The sequence below is a fragment of the Schistocerca nitens genome, chromosome 8, assembly GCF_023898315.1.
Source record: "Schistocerca nitens isolate TAMUIC-IGC-003100 chromosome 8, iqSchNite1.1, whole genome shotgun sequence".
In the NCBI taxonomy this organism is placed as follows: domain Eukaryota; kingdom Metazoa; phylum Arthropoda; class Insecta; order Orthoptera; family Acrididae; genus Schistocerca; species Schistocerca nitens.
In genome coordinates, this window is record NC_064621.1 from 199,075,184 (window position 1) to 199,101,966 (window position 26,783).

Here is a 26,783-nt window from a genome sequence, read left to right on the forward strand (position 1 = left end):
TATTAATATGAAGAGGATAGACTACTACTTACCTCATACAGCAGGCATTGAGTTGCGGACAGGCACAATGAAAAGACTACTAAACGTTTTAGCTTTCAGTTAAGAGAGTCCTTCTTGGTCTGAAAGCTTAAATATTTATCAGTCTTTTCACTGTGTCTGTCTGAAACTTAATGCCTCCTCTATGTGCTGGACAACAATCTATCCTTTTCATACTACTGTTGTTCCATCTTGGGCATTTGGCTGTTTGCGAAAGTCCACTGGATCATGTCTGTACGAACTGCAATACCAGGGGGATGGTGGGGGGGGGGGGGGGGGGACCTGTTGCACTGCTAGATTAATATTCACCTTTTTCCCCCCTTTACCACTTTTTCCTTGGTTGAGATGTAGCAAGGTGAGAAACTGGGACAGAAGATGAGAGATGAGCAAATCATTCTGTGGCCCATACCTGTGCCTCCTCCAGTTACTGACTGATGTCAGATGCAGGATAGAGACAGTCTGAAAAATAGGCCCCAGAAAGCAATGAGGAGAGCTGTCAAGTAGGTCACTGGTGGCCAGAGAGGAGAACAAAGATTCCCGAAACAGTGTTGAGTGACTAGAGGAGATGAGACAGATGCCCCATTATTCTATGTTGGAAAGCAATTCCTCATCTGTCTGCAATGTTATGCCGCAGAGAAATATTAGACCCCGTACCATATAAGGTCTCTTGTGAGATGTAACTGTTATGGAAATGATGCCAATCTTTTCACAGGAGGTAATGCCTTTGAATTGGGCATTGGTCACTGGTTTGTTGAGGAGTAAACTGTCGCATTTTGTCAACTGTAGCTTCTTGCTCAAATTTATCTTTGAGACACTCTATAGAAAACAATTATTTGCAGCCGAAACGGACTCACCATCAGTCTCAGTCCAAACCAGGTACTGAGGAGAGTACCCCCCCCCCCCCTTTCTTTTGGATTTGTTTTCCTCGCATGGTGTGGCCAGGGAGGGAACATCTTCGGCTCAAATTTTTCTGCATTAAAATAATCACCTTCCAGAAGTCTTTTCAGCCTCTTCATCGTGAGTTGCACACCACTGTGCCAGCCACTTTGACCAGATATTTCCCTATGGGTGGAACACTGCTACTGTGACACTGTTAACCACCACTTATGCCCCGGACATTACAGGCATGGATGGTGATTTCTCAGCTCCAATATTAACAGTGTGATCTTGTTTTCTCGTGGCACTACCATCGCACTTGGTGTCTATGTTTCATAAAAAGGTAGCCTGAGAGGTAACAAAAGGCTGAAAATCCTCAACTAAGGACCATACCATTTGTTACCTGGGTACCAGCAAAAACTGCCTCAATTGTATGGTTAGTCACGGACAATACTTGCCATACAGAGGACTTAATAATTCTGCAACTTCCACCACAACCTTAATCAACAGCACACAAATATTCAGTTTATAAGATGTGTCTAAAACACAGGAATATAGCAACATTTTAACTGAAGGCATTTTTACCAACTTTCTATGAGTACAGTACATGGTCTATTTAAAAAACATCATCATCCAAACAGGCCTTGAACGCCCAACAGTACTAACCAGCCACTGTCATTCTCACCCCTTAGGTGTCACCAGATGTGGGTACAGAGGGGCATGTGATCGGCACACCACTCTCCCGGCCATTGCCAGTTTTCCTGACCGGTGCCACTGCTACTATATCAAGTAGCTCCTAAACTGGACTCAGAAGGGATTAGTGCACCCCACTTACCAACAGCGCTAAACAGACCCGGGCAGTGAACCGTCCAAGTGCTAGCCAAGCCTGACAGCACTTAATTTCGGTTATCTGATGGGAACCAGTGTTACCACTGTGGCAAGGCCATCCGTACTGCCTGTCACAACAGTGGCTAAAGTCTGAAACATTCTACATATGTTACTCCAAAGATTTTCAGTCTTCAGTGAGAAACAAGAGTTCTTTATGTGAACTAACAACTGCTACTGGAATAACCTGTAACTAACAACAGATAATTTTAGCACTTTAGGCGCAAAACATCTTGGTTTTTAGTGCCTTACTGTCTTCACTACGATACAAGTACATTTTAAGTACATAATACACACACAACTCGTGAAAGAGTATAAACAGAAACTAGAGTCTCTGTTGAAACTACAGTTAAAAGTAAAGTGTAAAAGCAGTAAAACTTATGAAACATTATTCAGATGGAATGGATAATGATGAACCACCCACCTTATACACACAGAAATATCTTGATAATCTGAGCAGGATTCTGCATACTACACGAAATTTTAGAACCTCAATATTACCTAAAACAAGGGATAAGTAATGCTTTCCAAAGCCAACCACTGCTCACACATCAGAATATAAAATTTAATCAACACATGGTGCATTCCAACTGGTATGCCACAATTTCCCTCACGCTGGGAGTTCTCCCTCAAAGATGGTGACCATGTCTCATCAGCCTGTCTCCTATTCTTAACCCCATTAGTGTTATCCCTTTCCACCACAATTCCTCTCTCGCGCGTGCGCTTTAATGAAGCTGAGTACTACTCCTCGTTGTGGAGGAAGTACTCACCACCCACCTCATAAAGCGAAAATATGACTGCAGAAATCGAGATTATAGGAATGTGCCTCTTACCAGCTGCATCGGAAAACATGCTAGTGCTTGATTAACAGGAGCTTAGTATGGGACCTCGAATCAAAAAGCTAAAGGCTCTTTTGTTTGTGGATTTCAAAAACACTGCTTCACAATTGGCACCTTTCCTCAACTGGAGCTGGCATAGCGAAGGTGGAGGTACAGGAGGCCTAACACTGAAAAGAATTATGACACCTTCTGTTAATATAATATCCAACAACAAAATAAGCAAACAGGATCTTTCCCGACAACTTGACACAATGATACATTGGACTGTGTGTGTGTGTGTGTGTGTGTGTGTGTGTGGTGTCAAAACTTCACTCTTTTTGTTACAGCACAGAAGCAACAGAGGAGAGTCTGTTCTATCGCTGTTTAACACAATTACCTGTTCTGGTTCCACAGTCTCAACTGACATGATAGTCCGAAATGGAAATGAGAATGTGAATGGATGGACAGAAATGATACATATTAGGTTTGCACTGAGAAATCTGTATGTGTTAATCTGAATTGTGTGCATCATATTTTTAGTTTTTTCGTGGAATTTCAATTGGGGGGGGGGGGACACACTATGCTCAGTTGCATATATTTATTAAGATTGCTATGTCTCATACTTGAAAAACTACTCCAGTGACCACATCAAAGAGATATAAAGTTAAGATCTTTACCAATTATACTCAGTTTGAATTGCTCAATGGAAGATGTCTGAGCGCAGAGACAGTTTTGCTCCTATTACTTAAAAAGTGCTTTGTTGATTTCACCAAAGCACTGGCACAAATATCATATATAAAAAGACAGTTTCCATCATGGCAGTATTAGACTCACAATTGATACCTTCAGAAAACATCCTACAAACGTTGCTCCCTTCAATATGTATAACAGTTTATTGTTTTGATGAAGTAACAAATACAGTCGTGATGATGCCTCCATTCATAACAATCATTGGTAAAGAATACAGGTGTTCAAACTTTCTTACATAATGACTTTGAGGATATTTGTTAATGTTCTCTAGTACCCAAAATTATACATTTTCAAGGCTTCTGCTCTAGCACCCCCCCCCCCCCCCAAACACACACACACACACACACACACACACACACACAGAGGGGTCAATCCATATCAAGTGGTCCAGCACTGGTTGCTTGACCATCTCAGAAAAATTTTAAATTTGTTGGGTGAATTTACCAATGTTTAGTATTCACAAAAATATTTTTAAAAAATTGATTGTTTATTATTTTGAAATGGTGGCCATATTTGTGCATTCATTATTTCATATTTTCAAGCATCAACATTATTTACAATTATTCAGTAGTGGATTGTCCTAAGCATTTCAGATAAAATGCATTTAGTTCAACACACTCTGGGCTACAAACATCATTATCACTTAGCTGAATGTATTCATTAATATATTTTTAATAGTTCAACGTTATCAGCCACAAATTAAAAAAACTAAATTTTTGAACGGTAGTTTTCCAAAGAAAGATTAATTTCTCAGCTTTAATATTTTTTCTGCTATTACACTGTATAGAATAGTTACTTTTTATATAGTATCGCTGGTGAGCAGCTTACACTTAAAAAACACTATTTTAAAAAAGGGATTTTTTAAAAATTTTCCATTTTGTGGCCTGCAATATCTTTGTTGGGGGACCAGATGAAAATCTGAAAATTTCACAGTTAATAGAACTTGATGATATCAAACTTCAGTATAAATTTCAACTTTGAGATTCAACTGAAGTTAAGGAAAAAAGATTACAAACACAAGTCAAAAATATGTTTTTTAACATTCGTAGGCTGATCAAATAAAGTATACCAATTGCATAATGTAACACACCACATTACACTAGTTAATGCTTATTTGTCGAAACAATACTGTGGTAATTGTTTCAGCAGGCTAACAATTGCATCTGCACGCCTATAGGAGTCTGATTGTTGTCTTACTCCTTACACCAATAATTGTTCTTGAAGTGTGCAGTTGAAAAATGGTGTCTCGGTGTTCTGTTGGTGTTATTATTAATGAAGCAAGTCATAAAAGTGTGTATGGAGTGTATCCTGAAGACATTACTTCAATTGAAGATTACAGTGAAGAAGAAGAAGAAGTGTTGTTTTACTTAGAAGTCAGCCCAGAGGTCAAATTAGCATGCAAGTACCATGAAATGAAAAACTTAATAAAATTCCATCACCTTTTTGGTCAGTCTTGCATGGATCCTTTTGAGAAACATAAGAAACCTATAACAAAAGGTCTGTGAGAAATAACATTTGATCATTATTCTAAAAATAAAAGTCCTTTTGTCAGTCTCATACCAGAAAAATCACTGTGTCCAACATGTTATTCTAAGATATTTGTAATTCACAAGAGAAAGGATAGTGAAACATAAGATACAGAATTTTGTGACTTATCAGCAAGCATTAAAAAAGTAGATACAGCTTGTGAAATCCTGGATATATCGCCTGCTAGTTAAATTAGGAAACTAAGTCAAGATAAAAGACCAAGTGCCTTGAATACAAAAATTGAGAAAATGGCAGCTACAGTCAAAAAGAATTAGGAAGTTTCATTTCAAAATACAATTTTTACTAAAACAGATGGAAGTTCTAAAACTTCACCAACCGAACATGATGATCTGATAGAAAAACTAAAAACTAAATGCAGTACTTCAAACAAAGAGGATAAAATTAAGATTATTAGTTTACTGCGGAATTCTTGGAGTCGAGTAAAAGTTAGTGACGAATTTAATGTGTCGGAACGTCTTGTCAAGTTAACAAGGCAATTAGTAAAAGTACAGGGAATTTTACCAGCATTACAAAACAAAAGTGCATCTAATTTGGTAGATGAAAACACAATCAATAAAGTTATTAATTAGTATGACGATGACAATAACAGCCATTTGATGTCTGGCAAAAAAAGACTTTCTGCGAGAGAAAATGGTTCTAAGATTCAAAGACAAAAATGGTTAATATTGTGTAATTTAAATGAACTATTCACTGAATTTAAAAAAGAAAATGCTGACATTAAAATTGGAAGATCAAAGTTTTGCGAGTTGAGACCAAGATGGTGTATTGTTGCAGGCGCATCTGGTACCCATAATGTTTGTGTTTGTTTGTATCATCAGAACGTAAAGTTGATGATAGACGGGACCAATCTTAGAGTTGGCTATAAAGACCTTTTGGCAGTTATGATATGCAATATTGACAGTTACAATTGTATGATCAAGAAAAATGTCAAGATTGTCAGGCAAACAAGCCTGCCTTGATATTGCAAATAACTTCCGGGAATTCAGCCAGGAAACACTTTCAGCGACCGCCAATATTTCGGCGGGAGAACACCCTGTCATTTTCAAGGCAAACTGCAACGGAAAGGCGATGTACATGCAAATTTAAAACCTCCGTTCTCAGACTGATGCAGGAAAGGTAACACACACTGAACACTAGTGCCACAAAAGATGACCAAAGTCAGAGCTATTAATAGTGAGACTTCGAACTCGTAGGTGAGGTAGCATTGACTCTGTCCCTCTGTTTTTTGACAAGGGAGAGAGCCGGATTCCAAAAAGAGTTTAAACAAAAACCTCCATCACTGTTAATGAGGTTGCTCGCTAATTTAATCTCAACTGCCTCCTTAGTAACACTGTCCCAATAGCTGGACGTGCATGCCAGTATCTCGGTGTTAACATGGGGCGACCGGTATCCAAGCAATGTTGGGCAATAGCAGATCTACTTGGTTGCACACACGATTACAGCAGCCAAGTAGATCTGCTATTGCACTCGATCTTTTCATTGTTTTGTACCCCATTCACACAACTTAACGAAGTGTAAGATCACATCAACTTTTGGCGAAGGTGATAATATTGACTGTCAAAATAAAGATGTACATGTTGTATTTTAACACCCTCCAGGACCAAGGACATCTTTTAAAAAAAATGAGAAGGATCAAGTTTGGATGCCACTTAAAAATGTACTAAGGAAGCTGTCTCCAATGGAATTTACAACTGTTACTGGGCGAACTTATAATCTAACACCCAAACTGAGTGAACAAATTTCTCAAATGTTCAATGAGTGATGTACTAAAACCAAATAACAGGAGAACAATATAAAGTAATCAGTACGCTTATGTTCAATAAAAAAGTAAGTAATCATAGATATGATTAAATTATATACCGTAACTGTGAAATTTTCAGATTTTCATCTGGTTCCCCAACAAAGATATTGCAGGCCACAAAATGGAAAAATTTTAAAAAATCCCTTTTTTAAAAATAGTGTTTTTTAAGTGTAAGCTGCTCACCAGCGATACTATATAAAAAGTAACTACACTATACAGCTTGCACAGGATAGAGTAGCATGGAGAGCTGCATCAAAGCAGTCTCAGGACTGAAGACCACAACAAAAACAACAGTGTAATAGCAGAAAAAATATTAAAGCTGAGAAATTAATCTTTCTTTGGAAAACTACCATTCAAAAATTGAGTTTGTTTTAATTTGTGGCTGATAATTTTGAACTATTAAAAATATATTAGTGAATACATTCAGCTAAGTGATAATGATGTTAATTTGTAGCCCAGAGTGTGCTGAACCGAATGCATCTCTTCTGAAAGACTTAGGACAATCCACTACTGAATAATTGTAAAAAATGTAGATGCTTGCAAATACGAAAAAACTAATGCAGCCTGGAGCAAACATGGCCACCATTTCAAAATACTAAACAATAAATTTAAAAAAAATATATTTTTGTGGCTAGTAAACAATGGGGAATTCACCCAGCAAATATAAATTTTTTCTGAGGTGGTCAAGCAACCAATTATTTTTTTCTTGGAACACTTGGTTGGACTGACCCAGAGTGAGTGAGTGATTGAGAGAGAGAGAGAGAGAGAGAGAGAGAGAGAGAGAGAGAGAGAGAGAGAGAGAGAGAGAGAGAATGTAAACTATGTATTACTTACACTGCTGAGAACAGTATGAGCAGGAGATGTCAAAGGGATGCCAGTCCCAACCACCGCAGCTGGGGCCTGAACCTGGGGCTGCACCTGTACTTGAGCCTGAACCTGTGCTTGAGCCTGGGCTTGTGCTTGAGCCTGAGCCTGAGCCAGTGCTCTCGCCTGCCTCTGTTGAGCAAATGCTGCAGCTGCCGCCTTTGCATCTCGCTCGACCATGCCAGCAGTACACCTCACCCGGACAGGTTGTCCAGGCACAATGTGGGTGATGCGTACTGATTTGCGTCCCTCTTCTGTGAAGATCTCCGTGAACTGCTGAATGTATTTGTTTGCAAATGCCCTTGATCCCAAAACAAACCTGTAAAAGTACAAAATGTTTTATTAAATATGCTTTAAACTTACACACACACGGGGGGGGGGGGGGGGGGGGAGGCGGTTATGGATATGGGGGCATGGTAGACAGCAGAAGAAGCAACTGAGTTTGAGCCTCCAATTTCAGAACTTGGGTTCACAGTAATCTTAGCAAGCAAATATAACACTATGCACTGGGCAAGATATATTTAAAAGAATGCTGTAGGAAATAATTCTGCAATATTCTTCAGTGAATCTATTATTTCAAAATTCCATTCATTCTTATTCAAAAACAAAAAGATTATTTTCAAGTGTGTTATTCCCCAAATATATAAATCATAGACTGTACTTTTATTCATACTCTGTGATATTTATTTTTTGTGAAAGAAGATAATCACCACCTTAATTGTAAGAGCCGATACCAAAAGTCTTAGAAAATCCATGCAGATATAGGGATATTAACTTTAATCTCACAAACTCCCAGAATGCCAAAGACAAATTAGAGCTAATCCTTTTTTGATGAGAAGAATGTGTGGCTGTAAAATCTCAGTTACTAAACTTTATTTACTGATTTATTTCTTTATTCTGGAAAGATTACTGTCATTTCAATTGTGTGCATTTTTCTCTTACTTCCATATTACCATCTTCATCACCATCATCATTATTCCATCTTTAAAAACTTGATGATAGTAGTAGTAGTAGTAGTAGTAGTAGTAGTAGTTGTTGTTGCTCTTCTTCTATCCCCCAGTTTTGATTCATTACGGAAGTATCAACAGAAAATACAATTTATTTTTTGTGTATGAGAAACTTGTACGATGAAATGAAGAGTTGAGGACAGAATGCATCTTCTAACATTTGTTCTATATGCTGATAACACTAATATATTATTCTGTTTACTGCTGAATCAAGTGTAATCCTCTCTGCTTTTAGCATATGAAGTTTGCTGTTAACAACAGAAAACTATTTCAAGACTTTCAGAGCAGCTAATTTTAAATGATAAATAAATAAATAAATAAAAAAGTACATGTCTTTTAACTTATGTCATCAATTTGATCACAAATGTATCCAAACAAGACTAAAAGAGAAAACTGTAGAAAATTTTAAATGTCAAATATTTTTTGGTCTTTGCATGCAGCAGGACAAATGGAATATGCATGTAACTTGTCAAAGAAACTCTAAATGGTGTGCTATAGTCAAAGCTGCAACAAGTAAATAAACAGTGGTGCAGGCATACTGTGCACAGTTGTATTTAGCTGCTACAGGATCATTTTCTGGGGAAATGAAACTCAGATCATACACTGTCTTTCAAATGTACAAATGAACACCGATGTTAATTTTTAGCCTTAAAATCGAATATTGCACACTTATTTTGTGAGTTTAGCAAATGTTTCATGTTTGTTTATCCTAGAAACAATCTTATTATCAAGGGACTGTCTTATGAAAACTGTTAAATTAGAGCAAAAAAGGATATATATGATTTATAGTACCATTTACCATAACATCTTCCAATCAGAAAAATTGTAATACAATGTGGCATCAAATTATACAACACACACCAGAAGAAATTGTACAAGATGGGTGTCCAGTACAGAAGCAGGTAATATTAATATATGACTACAAGTTATAGTTTTGTAGTAAGAAATGGTGTTTGCAATAACTGTAAAGATGAAATTGAAAAGTTAAATAAGCGACTAAAAAGCATTCAGCTATTTGCTTGTTTCCTGAGGGGACATATCACTAATTTTGGAAATGGAAACCACACTTATAAACATCAATTTCAAGCAAAATCTGAAGCAATTAACATGTATAAATTTGGTACAATTGTAGGGCCATTACCTAGTCTTTAGACAAAAAATTTTAACTCTTTTGTACAAGTAAGGAGAAGTAGTGCAGAAATGACCACGGAGCATTGCATTAACAGTCATGAGTTGATAGCGCCAGTGTAGTGACATGTCGGTCACAATAACAAACACACCAGTGGACTGCAAAACCAAGATAGCTGAAAGCAGTAGTAAATAAGACTGGATTTTGAGGCAAGGATCACTTGTCCTTGCCAGAAGCCGTACCGCCAGCAGCAGCCGTGGGTTTGAGACCAGGCTGCACCTGCCACCAGCACTAAGTCCTTCACAAGATATGGTGGCACAGTACTGCAGACTTGCCACACATCCGTGCCTCCAAAGATTGCCAGTTTTGGCAGCGTACAGCCCAGACTCAGCAGCTACGGGTGAAAACTGTTGCCCATTCATAAGTACCTGTCAGGCCGACAACAGGGATAGGTGTGCCTGTCTCGCCACTTCATGTATTGAAATAAATAAAAGTTCTTTTCTAAAGTGCATAAACTGTGCTTGCGTAAGCTGTCGCAAGCAAACCGGTTGGCAAAGAGGCTGCAAGAAGATCAATAGTGGGCACCGGAGCAAGCGAACTTACAGAGGCCGCAATCAGAGTCTCAGCCTCAGGCAGCACATGGTGACCACACTAGTGTACATTGTGGGACTTGTAATTCACCAGAAGTGAGGCTAACATTCCTCGCAATGTGTCTGAACTGCAGTCAGAACTATGCAAGGTGACATACAAACCAAATGCAACTCAGATTGCGGCTCCATTGCATCACAAAAATGTGCCTTTTGTCTGGACTAAAGACTGATAGATGCATTCCAGAAACCTAAAAATGCCTTGCTGAGAGACATGTTTAGTACATTTTGATCCTGCCAAGACAGTAGTTTTGCAAGTCGATAGTTCTTCCTACGGAATTGGCGCTGTGCTTTTGCACAGAATTGCTGCACAAGACAGACCTATTGCTTCTGCCTCAAAGTTGTTAACTCACACTCAGTGCAATTATTCACAAATTGAAAAAGAGGCTCTCACTACTGTGTATAGTGAGACAAAATTCCATCACTATTTGTATGATCACAAGTTCTATTTACTGACATATCACAAGCCTTTGCAGTCCTTTTTTCATCTGTCAAAGCCAGTTGCTACATGCACTGCTCAAAAATTCCAACGGTGTGCTTTGTTGCTTTCGCAGTATCAGTCCGAAGTTGTGTACAGACCTACAGCAAAGCATGGCAATCCAAAATCCATATCTTGCCTTCTGATTGGCCTGGACTCTGATTTTGATGCATCTACTGCATCTTGTTGCCAAATCTATGGGCAGAACTCTGCATTGCTGGAATCTTTTCCCTTGCACTACAGAAAAATTGCACAGGCAACAAAAGCAGACCCATATTTCAAGATTTTGTTGCATTATATTTGCACGTCTTGGCCTCGTTCATTGAAGAGTATCCAGAACATAGCTGTGTGCCGATATTTTGCATGTCGGCACAACCTTTCAGTTCAACAGGGTGTCATTCTAGCTCAAAATGACACTGGACAATCGTGCGTGCTTATTCCTAAAGTGTTGCAAATGGATGTGTTGCGACTGCTCCATCAAGGATACTGAGGAGTTGTTCGCACTAAACAGTTAGCGCGACAGCACTCTACCTCGCAGCACATGGACACCCACATTGAATAGATGACGGCACAGTGTTGCGCATGCGTGGAGAACCAATCCGCTCTGCCACAAACGTTCTCAGCTTGGCCTAAAACTCAATCTCCATGGAAACGAGTGCACACTGACTTTGCAGGACCGTTTTCGAACACTCGCTGGCTCATCATGGTAGCCTCTTTTTAGCAAGTTTCCATTTGTGGTGCCTATGGCTTCTACCATGTCACGTAGCACCATTCAAACGTTGTTCTCCATATTTAACATAGAAGGTTTGCCGGAAGTACTTGTGTCGAACAACAGACCACAGTTCACTTCACATGATTTTGAACAGTTTTGAGAATGGAATGGCATTCATCATCTCACAAGTGCTCCATTTCAACCACAGTCCAAAGGAGAAGCAGAACACTTTGTACGCACTTTCAAGCAACAGATGGTCAAAGCTTCGCAGCACCCACACACATGAACAGCTGCTGCATCTCTCTCTCACCTCCTGTTGCTCCCACCCACAAGATGGGCCATCACTGGCGGAACTTCTGCATGGCTGCCACCATTTGAAGCTGCTACACTTACTACACCCACCACAGCATCCAGCACCGCCGCCAATGGTCCACAAGAATCGCTTTGCGCCACACGGTCTTGTTCTTTTCAGGGTTTATGGTAACTGTGGGTACTGGGAAACAAGCATGATCCAGGAACGCATTTGCTCTTCTATATGTGTTTGATTGCAGATCCTGGTGGTTTGCAGCACCGCCACCAGAACCATCTTCGCGCATGTCATTTTCCCCGTGATTCTGCTGCTTTTCTTCCCTCAGATTTATGAAGACCTTTCATCATAAGAATATTCTGAAGGACAGTGACTTTGTTGTTTGTGTGACTGTTGTTAACAATGTGACATATGATTATTCTAGGGATACACTACAATCCCTTATGTATCACTCACACAGGGATTGGGAGAATAAGCTGAGAATAATTACTGCACGCACAAAGGCATTCAAACAATCATTCTTCATGTGCTCCATATATCAATGGAACAGGAAGAAACCTTAATAACTGGTACAATGAGACGTAACCTCTGCCATGCACTTCATGGTGGTTTGCAGAGCATGCAGGTAACAGTTTCCAGCAGTTACCTCCACTGTCTTTGTCAGGAGCAACTAATTTTCAAAAATGCTGCTGTAGTGGTCTTATATAGCCCATGGACAGCTTCTGATTGGTCGGTAATTACGCAGCACTGTTGCAGATGATGTCAATGTCTGCACTAGTGGCGCCACGGTTCTGTCACAGCATAAACATTTAGAGGAATATGTCTAGCTCTTCTTTGCATCAAGAGCTCACTTCCAAGCACTGCGAAGATTATACCTACGAAGGAAACAAAATTTTGGGTGTGTTTATGAGGCTGAGCTCAGCAACGGCAGATTTCTCCAGTTCTTGATTTTTAATAAACTGTTGATGTTCAGAGCAGCAATCAGATATGATACGGATTGACTGACAGATCGGATGGACTGACTGATGTAACTGCCTTCACTCTGACAAGTGATATTATAAATCCCTGGCATCCTGAGACAGAGATTGTCCTTAACAGGGCATAGCGTCTATTATCTTATTAGGACGGGAAATTTATCTTACATCTCATCTTCCCAGGACTCTTCCTATTTTGCTTGATGCAGTGTTGCAGAAAAGGAGGAATGCAACTGGTGGCTCATCACATGAATGTTCAAAGTTTGCACATTTCCTTTTCTTGGAGAACACTGACTTTGTATCATGTGACTCATAGCCATTCTTTCAGAACATGTACTTCCAATGATAAATTTTGAAATGCAAGTGGTCCTCATAAGAAATGGTTTTTGTTCTGTGTAATACACTGATTAGTGTATGTGTACGTTTACACTATGACAAGAGTGGTGGCATCACAAGCGCAGACGTTGGTACCATCTGCAACAGCACAGCATAATAACTGACCAATAAGAAGCCATCTATGGACTGTATAAAACCACCATATCAGCAGTTCTGACAGTCAGTTGTTCCTGTCGAAAGTTCAAGTTTTATCCTGAACTGACGCAGCAAGAAGTACGAGAATGTTTTATACAACAGTGCCATTCAAAAGACTTCTTTCTCAGTGGTTGTCGTTTTGGCTCAGCAGTATACATTCTTAGACCAAAAATTGGCTGTCAAAATAATATGTTGTGTTAAGGTTATTTTTTTTGGTTGTCATCTGACACACTCACAGACATGCGTGTATGAGCTCACAGAAATAGACAAATGGCATGCTAAACTACCCACACAGGACAGCAGTAGTCCTCCTCCACCACTTTGAAAAGTAGCATATCATTAATGACCACAATTATAAATTATTGTGAATGAGTGTTATGATGGAAAGATACAGTACATAACAGTTATGGAAAAAGCAGAAGTAGAATCAAATCCTATTGATAACTACAAAGCAATTCAACTCATTCCACAGGTCAATACATTATTGCATATTCCCAGAGCTTGTACCCACCATCGCCATCAAAAACAGGGTGTATATGCGGACATAGAAAAAAAATTCCCCGATTTCCCGTTTAAAAATACACTTTTTCCTGTGTGAAAATACACTTTTTCCACGTTAAGTAACAGTATACTTTTCCTCGCAATAGTAAAACTTATCAATCCTTTGAATTGTCATGGTTTTATACACTGACGTAGAATTTCCCGGCACTTTAGAAAACGAAACTCAGGGAAAAACGTTTTGGAAAGATGTTTGATATTCAGTACATATTTTTGTATTAAGAAAGTATAAATTCGAAATTCACCAAACACCGCATATTACTTTCTAAAGCATTGAGATCGAGATTGCGCTTTTGTAAGCCAGTCATAGCTCATGTCAAGTGATCTCACCAGCCGATAACAGTGGATATTCAGAGCATAGGACACATGATGTAGTCAGCCAATAGCAACATCCCTGTTAGGTAGCGCGAACACACAAAAAGGAAAAATAAATGGTTTAAATTAATATACAAAGTGTTGCTACAAGAAAAGAAAAGCTTTTACATATAATATTGGTCTCTAAGATTAATAAGCTGCAAGAGAAGCTAAGCTTTCACATATAATATTGATCTTTGTTGCGTCAGTTACAATTTAAGATACATCACTCAGATGTGCCAGTAAAATTTTTACGACATAAATGTCTGATCTTCTAGGCTCAAAATTCTTCTATATGGTCATCCTCAAAAAGTTGATTTTTAAATTAGAGTGAAACACTCTGATTTAAGAAATTCATCGTACAGTTTCGCACATAGTTAATCTTGCATAGAAGGAAATTTTGTTTGAAAGTAACACTTTTCAAATAAGCATTCACAATATTTTCCTGTCATCGTGCTTGTGCAGCTACGATGGCGCACAAAGCTCGTATGTTCATACGTGTAAAACATTAAAAGATCTTACATTATCTCATAAAAGAAACAAGACATTAGAAGATACTCCAAGAGCATCAGAATTTCATGAACCATACTATAATGCATAATTCGGCTTAAAGTGCACATTCATACGCCCAGATTCGGACATAAATTTCCTTGGAGTACCAGTTCTGTATTATCTCACGTTTCGTTCTTTATTATGGCATGTGCTGGAAGATGAAAAAATGCACTTGAAATGCAACGGACAGTTGAAACTAGCCAATAGTGTGGAATTAAACACTTTGCTTCAAATAAATTGACTGCCTCAGCTGAAAAGATTATTAAAAGCCAAATTTCTGTAGCAAACCAACAAGAATAACTTCTCTGTGCTGCAAGGCGATGAATGGACATAAAATAAAATCTGAAACTAATAACATATTTAGGCATTCTGTAACTATGTGAATGTATTTTAATTCACTACGTAGCTCCCAGCCACAGAAATCCATTTTGTTTTCATTTGACATGAGAGCAATAAACGAAGAGAAAACAGCAAAATCACTAAACATAAACACAGGTCACATGGAGACTACCCACCTCCCAATTATAACTCAGGCTGCTCTATGCATCAGCCCCCAATCTATGATATTTCCGAACCAGGGCAATACTAGACAGTGCCGCCCCCCCCCTTTCCTCAAACGTTTGACGTAGGACGCCCTAAATTTAAAAAATTTACTTTTCAAAAATATGTTCATTTTGTAGCGCACATCTTTCTTAAGATGTCCAATATATAAAACATATGTGTTCGAGGAAATGTAAGACATGTTATTTGGTCTTAAGTGTGCCAAGTGCAGTGCCACGCCTCTTCACACAGCATTCTTCTATCGCATGTCACTGTATTTCGCTCTGTGGAATTCAAACATGTAATATTTTGTAATAGATGACATCAAACTATATTCAGGACAGTGGAAATTAAAATGTCCTGTGGCACCTCTCCTGCTCCCAGTCGGCCGGTTTGACATCCTGCCCTCCTTTTAAAAAAAAAAAAAAAAACTCTCAATTAATCCTGGAAATTGGAAATTTGAGGCAAGTTCAATGGGGCTGAACTGCTGAGGTCATTGGTCCCTATGCTTACACGCTACTTAAACTAACTTATGCTAAGGAAAACACACCCACCCATGCCTGAGGGAGGACTCGAACCTCCGAAGGGGCAAACCGCATGAACTGTGACAAGGCGCCATAGACTGCACGGGCTACCCCGCACAACAATTAATACTGGATGGGATTATTTGTAACTGGGAGAACAAGAACTCTTCAAAAAATTTGCACTCTTTATTGCCTATTAGCTAATAACTTGCTGTTTTGTGCAACATAAAATTAAATATAGGATACATGAAACCAGTAAAGATAAGAGACAAGAGACAAGTAAGACAGTACACATTTCTTCAAACCTTATGTCCTAACATTTCTTTCCTCTCTCTAATCTTGCTACAACTTTACATGGCGTGCTTTCCTTTCTGGGACAGAATTATTGCCTCATCAAAGTCCATCAAATGTCTTGCTACATGAAAAACCGAAATGTCATCATCTAATACTGAAAAAGCTGTTAACACAAATAGTACCCAAGACTGGTGTGGTTTTTGGAAGACTGGCATGGTTTCTTAGGTTAGGTTAGGTTAGGTTAGTGGTGTTTAACATCCCGTCGACAACGAGGTTATTAGAGACGGAGCGCAAGCTTGGGTTAGGGAAGGATGGGGAAGGAAATCGGCCGTGCCCTTTCAAAGGAACCATCCCGACATTTGCCTGAAACGATTTAGGGAAATCACGGAAAACCTAAATCAGGATGGCTGGAGACGGGATTGAACCGTCGTCCTCCCGAATGCGAGTCCAGTGTGCTAACCACTGCGCCACCTCGCTCGGTGCGTGGTTCCTTGATCTGATTAGTCCGCAGCTCATGGTCTAGTGGCTAGCATTGCTACTTCTGGATCACGAAATTCCGGTTTCGATGCCTGGCCGAGTTGGGGATTTTCTCTGCCCGGGGACTGGGTGTTTGTGTTGTCCTTATCATTTCATCATCATCCTCATCATTCGTGACAGTGGCTAGATTGGACTGTGAAAAAAACTGGACTGAGGAAAAGTTGGGGCTTTGTACAGGCACTGATGACAGGGCAGTTGAGCACCCCACAAACCAAACACATTATCATCACCATCACCATCATCTTCTACATCTACATCCACATCCATACTCCGCAAGCCACCTGACGGTGAGTACCTCTAATGGTTCTCCCTTCTATTCCAGTCACGTATTGTTCGTGGAAAGAAGGATTGTCGGTATGCTTCTGTGTGGGCTCTAATCTCTCTGATTTTATCCTCATGGTCTCTTCGCGAGATATACGTAGGAGGGAGCAATATACTGCTTGACTCCTCGGTGAAGGTATGTTCTCGAAACTTTAACAAAAGCCCATACCGAGCTACTGAGCGTCTCTCCTGCAAAGTCTTCCACTGGAGTTTATCTATTATCTCCGTAATGCTTTCGCAATTACTAAATGAACCTGTAACGAAGCGCGCTGCTCTCCGTTGGATCTTCTCTATCTCTTCTATCAACCCTATCTGGTACGGATCCCACACTGCTGAGCAGTATTCAAGCAGTGAGCGAACAAGCGTACTGTAACCTACTTCATTTGTTTTCGGATTGCATTTCCTTAGGATTCTTGCAATGAATCTCAGTCTGGCATCTGCTTTACCGACGATCAGCTTTATATGATCATTCCATTTTAAATCACTCCTAATGCGTACTCCCAGATAATTTATGGAATTGACTGCTTCCAGTTGCTGACCTGCTATTTTGTAGCTAAATGATAAGGGATCTTTCTTTCTATGTATTCGCAGCACATTACACTTGTCTACATTGAGATTCAATTGCCATTCCCTGCTCCCATGTGTCAATTCGCTGCACATCCTCTTGCATTCCAGTACAATTTTCCATTGTTACAACCTCTCGATATACCACAGCATCATCTGCAAAAAGCCTCAGTGAACTTCCGATGTCATCCACAAGGTCATTTATGTATAATGTGAATAGCAACGGTCCTATGACACTCCCCTGCGGCACACCTGAAATCAATTTTACTTTGGAAGATTTCTCTCCATTGAGAATGACATGCTGCGTTCTGTTATATAGGAACTCTTCAATCCAATCACACAATTGGTCTGATAGTCCATATGCTCTTACTTTGCTCATTAAACGACTGTGGAGAACTGTATCGAACGCCTTGTGGAAGTCAAGAAACACGGCATCTACCTGTGAACCCGTGTCTATGGCCCTCTGAGTCTCGTGGACGAATAGCGCGAGCTGGGTTTCACACGACTGTCTTTTTCGAAACCCATGCTGATTCGTACAGAGTAGATTTCTAGTCTCCAGAAAAGTCATTATACTCGAACATAATACGTGTTCCAAAATTCTTCAGTCTTTGATCTGATTACGTGTATTTCGTCACTGACTGCTAGATAAAACAAGACAGTCCTGCCTAATATTGCAGCAATTGTAACACACCAAATAAACTAGATGGTTTTGGCACAAATGGTCATTTTTATAAACGACAGAATATAATTCATAGTTTCACATTTCATTCATATGCTCCAACTTCTGAAGCACGAGATCGAAAATAAGTACTATGAAATTTTTACACAAATTTGGAATTGTCATATTCTTTCATAATGTGTGTGATGTTCCCATTTCTTCTCCTTCCTCATTCTAACAAACAATCTTGTCATCACTAATTCTGTAATTATTCCTGCCAGTGTCAAAACTTATTCTCTGGTTAACTTCACTAACCCTGCCACAATCACCAGTTTATTTGTCCTGTGTTTCTTCTCCAGTTAGGCATTATTACGTGTTCGTACAACATGTTTTCCGCACTACTCTTAGCATAGAACTTAAGTGGCTGCTAGACGGGCACTGAACAACTGGCCCTTACTAATGTAGCGTTCTGACCAAAAATTTTCTGTCAAAATTTCATTTTCTTGGATACACCGAGAAGATTAATACATAATCTATCTTACCTGTTATTTCTGTTAGTCTTTTATTTCCATTCTGGTAGTCTGAATGTATGGATTTCACCAGTAATTGTGACAATGCTGATCATTCTCAAACCCAGTCAACCGCATAAAAAACGATTGGCATTCACTCATTCAGCTTTGTTCTGTTCAGCTCATACAGCCCAGATCCCCTTTTGTCTGTAGAAAAGTTTATTTCTAGATGCGGCGGGGACGCCTCTGGCAGAGACATCACGTACACTATGCACGCATTCGAAAATCAACTAATGATTCATTCAGAAATCAACTTAGAATGTGTTCAAAAATGTTCAAAAACCAACAGGGATGCGTTTCAAAATCATACGATTAATTGATAGACCTACATGCGCTGGATGCTCAGTGCTTTGTGAAACAAGTTTTTTTTGTGTGTCAAGAATATGAATACAAATGTTGTAACTGGTCCTTGGTATCCTGAACACTGGCACTGGAACGGAGTCAACTTCTGAGTTGGTCCCACACATATTATACCGAGGACAGATCTGGCATCTTGCTGGCCATGGAAGTACCTCAGCATCATGCAGACAGTTCACAAACACATGCCCTGTGTGGAATAGCAGCGTCCCATTGAAAAAATTATACAGGATTTCTATCTATTGGATTACGATGTGGAATAATTTTATTTACTGCATCAGAAGTTTTATTTTTTATATAATTATTCTGAGCCTTCTTTAGCAGAAGACTAGCATAGGAGTGAGAAACACAGGATGTACACGATGTACCATTGGGTGCTGTCAAGAGTTCCCTCAATCACCACCAGCTGTGACCTGAAGACATACCCATAGGCTCCCCACATCATTATACCAGGAGTAACACCACTGTGGCTCCCTAGAATGTCAGTAGACTGCAGAAGAGCACAAAATCCGAATTCATCGCTGAACACAATGCAATGCAAAGCCATTCATCGGCAGTCCACACTTCCTAGTTGTGGGTACCACTCCAAAGTCAGCCGTGTGTATTGTGGTGGGATGGTAATTCCCTCCTCTGGCTGCAGCTAGCCACCAACCAATGGTGCAGGATGACACAATGTCGCATGGTGTCCATTACTTGTTCTCAGACAGCGGGCCAGATGTGAACGGGTTATAGTGTGCTTGGTGCACAATACAGCGACCTTCCCTCTTGTGGTGGTCAGACCTGGTCGACCTGAATCTCGGTGTTTTCACGCAGTCCAACATTGGGCCTTCATCACATCCGAATGCTCCGCAATCTGGATACTGCACAATCTGACAGGCTGGCCACATGGAAACCAACACTGAGGGCCCTTTCAAACTCTGTCAGGTGCCAATAACGCTGTCTCACACGAGTATGTGGCACCTCAGTGTCCTTCACAATGATCACTCAACATAAGATGCTGTTCGTGTGTCTTATATACGTCTCACCACGTCTTCTGGGCACTTTACTTTTTTTGTCAGTGTACATAAAGCATTTTCTGGGATGGACATCACATTACTGGGGGGGGGGGGGGATCCAAGTCCTGAGTGGAGTTTGTACCTCAACCATTTTGCTTTGTAGTTTGCCACTTGCCAGTGACACTGCTGCTGCACCAAATTTAATCCACTGTACAGTAATTCAATCAAACAATGAAAAATCCACTGTACAGTAATTAGAAATTTGAACAGTACACTTTGTAGTCAAAGGTCTAAGACAACATCAATGAACGCACTCCATTTAATGTTAAGCTATGTATCAATGGGTATAAATATATACATAGTGTAGCTACAGCATAGACGCACTTTCTGACAGATAAGTCAACAGAGATAATTATATGAGTTCAAATTAAGTTCAGATCTCCTATAAACAATGTTACACAAGAGCTACACATCGAGGTGCTGTGATAAAAATATTGTGATCTGGAAATGTTACTGTCAGCGAACCATTCAAGCCCACTTACCACCACTACAGCTCCAAAAAACTTATGGCAGATACTGTTAGTTGTAGCTCATTGGTAAGTGCCCAACTACAAAGCCAAAGGTCCAGAGTTGAATCTCAAATAGGTTCCTAGGGCGTTTTTTTCTGTCACTTGTCTTTTCCATTTCTATAGCGTCTGATGGGTGGTTCGCTGGTTTAGTGATTAAAGGACCGAACTACGAGGTCATGAGGTAACAGCCCCCTACCTGGTACAGAAAGGTCAACAAAACTACACACCAAAGAAGGGCCTAGTGCACCAAATTAAAGGAAAGGAAACCCAAAGGTGTACCAAAGGTCAACTAAGCCTAGAAAAAGGAACAAGGAATAAAAAAAGGGGGGGAAGAAAGAAATGCGGGTGAGGTTCCCATCCAGGGAGCAGCTGGAGACCCCCAAAAGCAGAAAATGCAATGGTGGACATACCCCTCGCCACATACCGGAGGCACCCCACCCAATGATACCCACAAAGGATTACAGACACAGACAGCACAAGAGAAGCACGGAAAATAGAGGAAGGACACCAAGCCAACGAAAACACACAAGAAAGAGGAAGAAGACGACACGGGTGGATACGGTGACAGCTGGGGCAGGCCACAAAGCCCAGACAGCCGCTGCTCAGTTGAGGCCGAGAAGGCAACAGGTCGTCCTGCCAACCCTTCAATGGGCTGACAAGGCTGAAGTGCTATCCCTTAGAGAGACTGGAAAAACCCACTTCACGAATAAACCATAACATCAGATCAGCCACTAAGGCATCATAAGCTTACACCATGTTAAGTGAGTGAGAAAGATCAAGAGACCACCACAGGGTGGGTAGGTTAGGACAGTCCAGCAAAACATGGACCACTGCCGAACAGGCACCACAACAACAGTGGGGCGGTTCCTCACGACTGAAGAGATGACCATAAGTTAGCCAAATATGGCCAATGCAAAGTGGCAAAGGATGATGGAGTCCTTGCAAAAGACCCACATGGAGGACCTCAACGTTTCGTTGTCTCCATTATCACCTGTAGTTTGTTCAACAAAGTCAGAGTGTACCATTATGCATTCAGAATCCTCAGAATTTGATGGCATAATACTGATCAAAGGTCCGATTCCGGACTACCAATTTCAAGAGGTGGCTTGCTGGTAGCCAATTTGGGCAGTCTGTCATCTAGTTCATTCCCTGGGATCCCAACATGACATGGGGTCCTGACAAAGACCACTGAGCATCTACATTATTCAAAGCAAAAAGGAATCCTGGATAGTCAGGACCAAGGGACAGTGAGGGTAACCTGGGTCAAAACCTTGTACACTGCTCAGAGTGTTGCTACAGATGAGGAAGGACTCACTGGCGCAGGAACAGATATGCTCAAGAGCACGAGAGGTGGCTTCCAATTCCACAATGAAAACACTGCAGCCATCGGGCACGGGGCACAGTTCATTACATCCTGCACGAACATAAGCAAAGCCAGTGTGACCGGCAAACATCGAACCACCTCTATAGACTACTTCTGAACCCTGAAACGTGCCAAGAATAGAGAAGAATTAGTGGTGGAGGGTCTCAGGATGAGCCTAGTCTTTCAGACCTTGTGATAGCTCAAAAGAGAGGTGCGGATGAGGGATGCACCAAGGCGTACATGAGTACCGTATTTACTCGAATCTAAGCCGCACCTGAAAAATGAGACTCGAAATAAAGGAAAAAAAAATTTCCCGAATCTAAGCCGCACCTGAAATTTGAGACTCGAAATTCAAGGGGAGAGAAAAGTTTTAGGCCGCACCTCCAAATCGAAACAAAGTTGGTCCGTTGTAATATGAGACAGAATTTAGGTCGAATGAAACACGATACAGCTACAGTAGTTTGGTTCGAGTCGTAAGCTTAGCAGTTAAGCTTTACCAGGTAGCCATAGCTATGCGTCAGGCGATCCGTCCATATTTATACGGGTCCCCTTCCTTTTTCACGTGCTTCGTCTGGTTTGAATCGATTGCTTATTTTGCTTTGATCTGATAAGTGCCGTTTTCTTTGTTATAGGTGTTTCTCACTCTAAGCTGAAAATGCATTACTGTACTGTGTCATGCATTGTTTGTCGCATTTTGATAGTGCGTGTTTACGGCCTGTCGCCGCTCGCGGCATGACTTGCTTTTGTGCGCGCTACCGCCGCTTAAAAAAAAAGAGGAATCGTCTCATTAGCGAAACAATGGCAAGAGACTGCTGTTTGTTGTTACTTACACTGCTGCTTTCTTTGATAATGATCAACAAGAACCAGATAATAGACTGCGTATGATAGAACATGTTCTGAACGAGAGTTTAGCGAAAATTTTTCTCCGTTTGAAAATCTTTTCGGCCGCTTCTTTAGTACATCAAATTCTGCACAGAAATTAGTCATCTTACATTTAAAATCTAGTCAGTTGCCGTGCTTCATTTCTGACTGTATCACTATTAGGCATAAGAATAATAAACATGACACGATACGTATATTCTTCCGCGTTTGCTGTTGTCTCACTCTAGTTTCGTAGTTTATTAGGCAGACAGGATTTAAATGAGATAGCAGCAAACACGAAAGAATACATGGCAAAATGTTTATATTCGTATTATTCTTATGGTGAAGAGAATAGTGCATGTAATTCACATTTCATCAGGTTCCTATTAGCAACCATCTCTTCTCACAGGTAGGAAAAAACTCTGAACGTAGAGTTGGCCATATTGACAAACATCCCTAACAGTCTTGCCAGTCGGATTTTCGTAGTACATTGAAATTCTGCTACATTCGAAGATGAACAATACGGAATTTGTCTTTACTTCGTTGGATAATGTATGAAAATGCAGTGGTCGAAACTCAGGGCGGAGAAAAAAAAAAAAGCTCGTCTTCTACCTTTTTTTTAAAATTTATTTATCGATGCAGAGGTTTTGGCGCCAGTATTTATCTTTGTGCCCACAAAGCATGCTTGTGTAGCGCTACATATATTCGACGGCAGAAGTTAGTTGTTGCGGCACCTACCAACATTTTTCAGAACTTCCGCTTGCTTTGCACTCGATTCTAAGCCGCAGGCGGATTTTTGGATTACAAAAACCAGAAAAAAAGTGCGGCTTAGATTCGAGTAAATATGGTAGACTCAGAGAAGAGGTGGTAGAGGGGAAAGCTGGAGTTCTGAAAAAAGTAACTGGATGCGGATGGTGATTATAACCCTAGAAATGGGCCGCCATTGCAGGAGGTGGCTCTCCATATCTGGAAAGACGACACTGTAGTTAGGCTGCTCTGGGGAGCAGCAGATGCATAACGCTTAAATAGTCAACTGTTGTTGGCACAGAACATGAAATGGTGGAACCCCTGCCTCAACTAGGAGGCCGATCACGCAGCTAGTCCAAAAGGTACCAGATGCCAGTTGTACCCCGCAACGGTGTATCAGGTTCAACATCTGTAATGTTGAAGGTGATGCTGAGCTGTAGGTGAGACTCCCATAATCTAGACAGGACTGGACAAAAGCTGTGTAGGGAAGTATCAAAGAAAAGCAGCCGACAGCCCTGTTGGTGTTGCTGAGGTATCTAAGAGTACTGAGGTGCAACCAACAAGGCCACTTCAGGTGACAAAAATGGGAGGCCACGTCAAGTAGGCACCAAAGACCAGTGCCAAAAAATGATGGTGAATCCACCACATTGAAGGACTGGCCACCATGGTAGAGATCTGCATGGGGATGGAATGTATGGCAACTATAGAAATGTATAATGCAGATCTTGGCAGCTGAAAAAATGGAAGCCATGAATGAAAGCCCAAGACTGTGATCAGTGTATTTCTCCCTGCAGTCTGTGTTCAGCAATGCCGATCATGGACGGACAAAAATAAATGAAAAAATCATCAGCATACAAAGAGGGCAACACCATATGTCCCACAGCTAGTATCAAACCAACTAAAGAGAAAGGACACTCAAAACAGAAACCTGTGGAACCCCATTCTCCTCCAGATGGGAGGTACTACTGCAGGAGCCAAACTGTATCTGAAAAATGCAACATGAAACACAGTTCTCAATAAAAATCTGGAGTGAGCCAAAGATGCCCCACTCACGTCAGGTGGCACCATGCGGTATCACAAACACCCAGTGGTATCAAACTTCATGCACATCAAAGAAGACTGCAACAAAGTGCTTATGACAGGCAAAAGCTGTTCAGATAGCAGACTCCAGGTGGACTAAATTATCTGCCTAGAGCGGCCTAGCAAAAATCACTCTGAGTCGAGGCTGTAAGGTACTGGGATTCAGGCATTTAATACAGCCTTCGACTCAACTTACTTTCAAATAACTTGCAGTGGACATTAGTTAAACTGATCGGACAATAGTTATCCATCAGAGGAGACGATTTAATCAATTTCAAAACTGGAATAATGATACTTTCTCGCCTCTCACCAGAGATGGTTAAAAATATGTTGGTTGGCTGCCGGTAAGTGATGAAGCATTTGGTTATCCACATGGTCTGATCCAGGAGCCGTGTTGGGGCAGGCAGCAAGGGTGCTGGCGAATTCCCACTCGCTAAATGACACATTGTTATGGCTCCAAACAGAAGGGGTGGGGGGTGGGGGGGGGGGACGAGAGGGAAAAGGGCTTATTCTACATGGTGTTTGAGAAGATGGAAGCAGGCCTATAGTGGACCATTGCTGAGGCCTGGGCGAAATGTTGAGCAAAATGCTTGGCAACATCATCTGGGCTGGTGAGAATAACACAAACCAAGGAAATTCCCAGGACACCTGTATGAGGATGGTGACCATAAATGCCCATGATCTTTGCTATACCTGCGAAGAGGGAGTATGTGGCCCTAAGGTAGCAACATATCTTTCTCAATAAATCTGTTTCTCGTGTTTCAGAAACCAGTGCACCTGGGCACAAAGCCATTCAAAGGCTAGGAGGTGGTCGAGACACTGATGTTCTTTGTAGTATTGGAGAGCACAATAGCAGTCGTCAATAGCCGCAGCAATTTTGTGGGTCACCAAGGGCCAGTCTTCCGGAAGGAATCGCTGAAGGAGCTGCTGATAGGATGACGTCGATAAAACTCCCTGTGGATTCATCAATGCCATCGCATGGTGGAGCAGTTGGGATGGCAGCACAGGAAAAGGCATCCCAATCCGCATTAGTAAAGGCCCACCTGGAACAGTTCCAGGCAAGTGATGCTGCAGAAAAGACAAGGCTATTGGAAAATGGTCGCTGTCACATAAATTGTCATGAACTCCCCAGTGAAAGGAGGGAAGGAATCCAAGGTTGAGAGATGGAAAGCTTAAGGGCAGAGAATTTGTCGTGAGCCACACTAAAGTAAATGGGGCTCCACTGATAAGGAGGCCGAGATCAAGCCCTGCCAGCAGGTCTCCCACAGCCCTGCCGTGGTCAGTGGTCGCAGTACCACGCCACAGAGGGTTATGGGCATTAAAATCTTCAAGGAGATTGAAGGGGGGGAGGGAGATGTTGAAGGTGGCCAAGAAGAGCAAGGAGCATAGGAGGCCGGTTTGGAGGGAGATAAAGATTGCATATTGTTATCGCAGTCTAAGTGGATCCAAATGGCCACTGCTTCCAGCACAGTATGAAGGGGAACCCAGGAACTAACAATGTCTGTGTGACCAGTGTAGACACAGGGCTCACAAAGGGTCAACCCAGTGCTGGCTGAAGGCGTGGAAATCATGAGGAGTCATCAAATGCGTGTCCATAAAATGAGATTCCTGCAATACAACACAAGCAATTCTGGGAAGTGATGATAATATCCAACACAGTTTCAGGTTTACGGATGGAAAGCTCCATGGCCGAGAAAGTGCCATGCGTAACACTAAAGTGTGTGGGGGCTCCACTGTTAAGGAGATAGAGATCAAGCCCTGCCAACAGGCCTCCAACAATTCTGCACCAGTCAGGGGTAGCACTATGACCCCACACAGTAGGACAAGAGGCTGGTTGGATGTCAAACGGGTAGAAATGGTCACTGTGCTGAGTCAGTGTCCCTCACTGGTAAGGATGGACTGACTATGAATTTAAAATCGAACCCTGATTGGGAGGGAGAGGGCATCTCCCACTAGGGTGTCTGCGAGGTCCTCGTC

The 26,783-nt window shown here is 41.1% G+C and overlaps 1 protein-coding gene across 2 annotated transcripts in view; it reads right to left on the reverse strand.

The window, feature by feature from the left end:
* Positions 1 to 26,783, reverse strand: part of LOC126198837 (putative mediator of RNA polymerase II transcription subunit 26) — a 308,309-nt gene that overhangs the window by 212,022 nt on the left and 69,504 nt on the right. For both annotated transcript variants that reach the window (XM_049935414.1, XM_049935415.1), the window contains exon 9: positions 7,549 to 7,897. In XM_049935414.1, the coding sequence (XP_049791371.1) occupies positions 7,549 to 7,897 (349 nt within the window). The remainder of the gene's footprint in view (positions 1 to 7,548; positions 7,898 to 26,783) is intronic.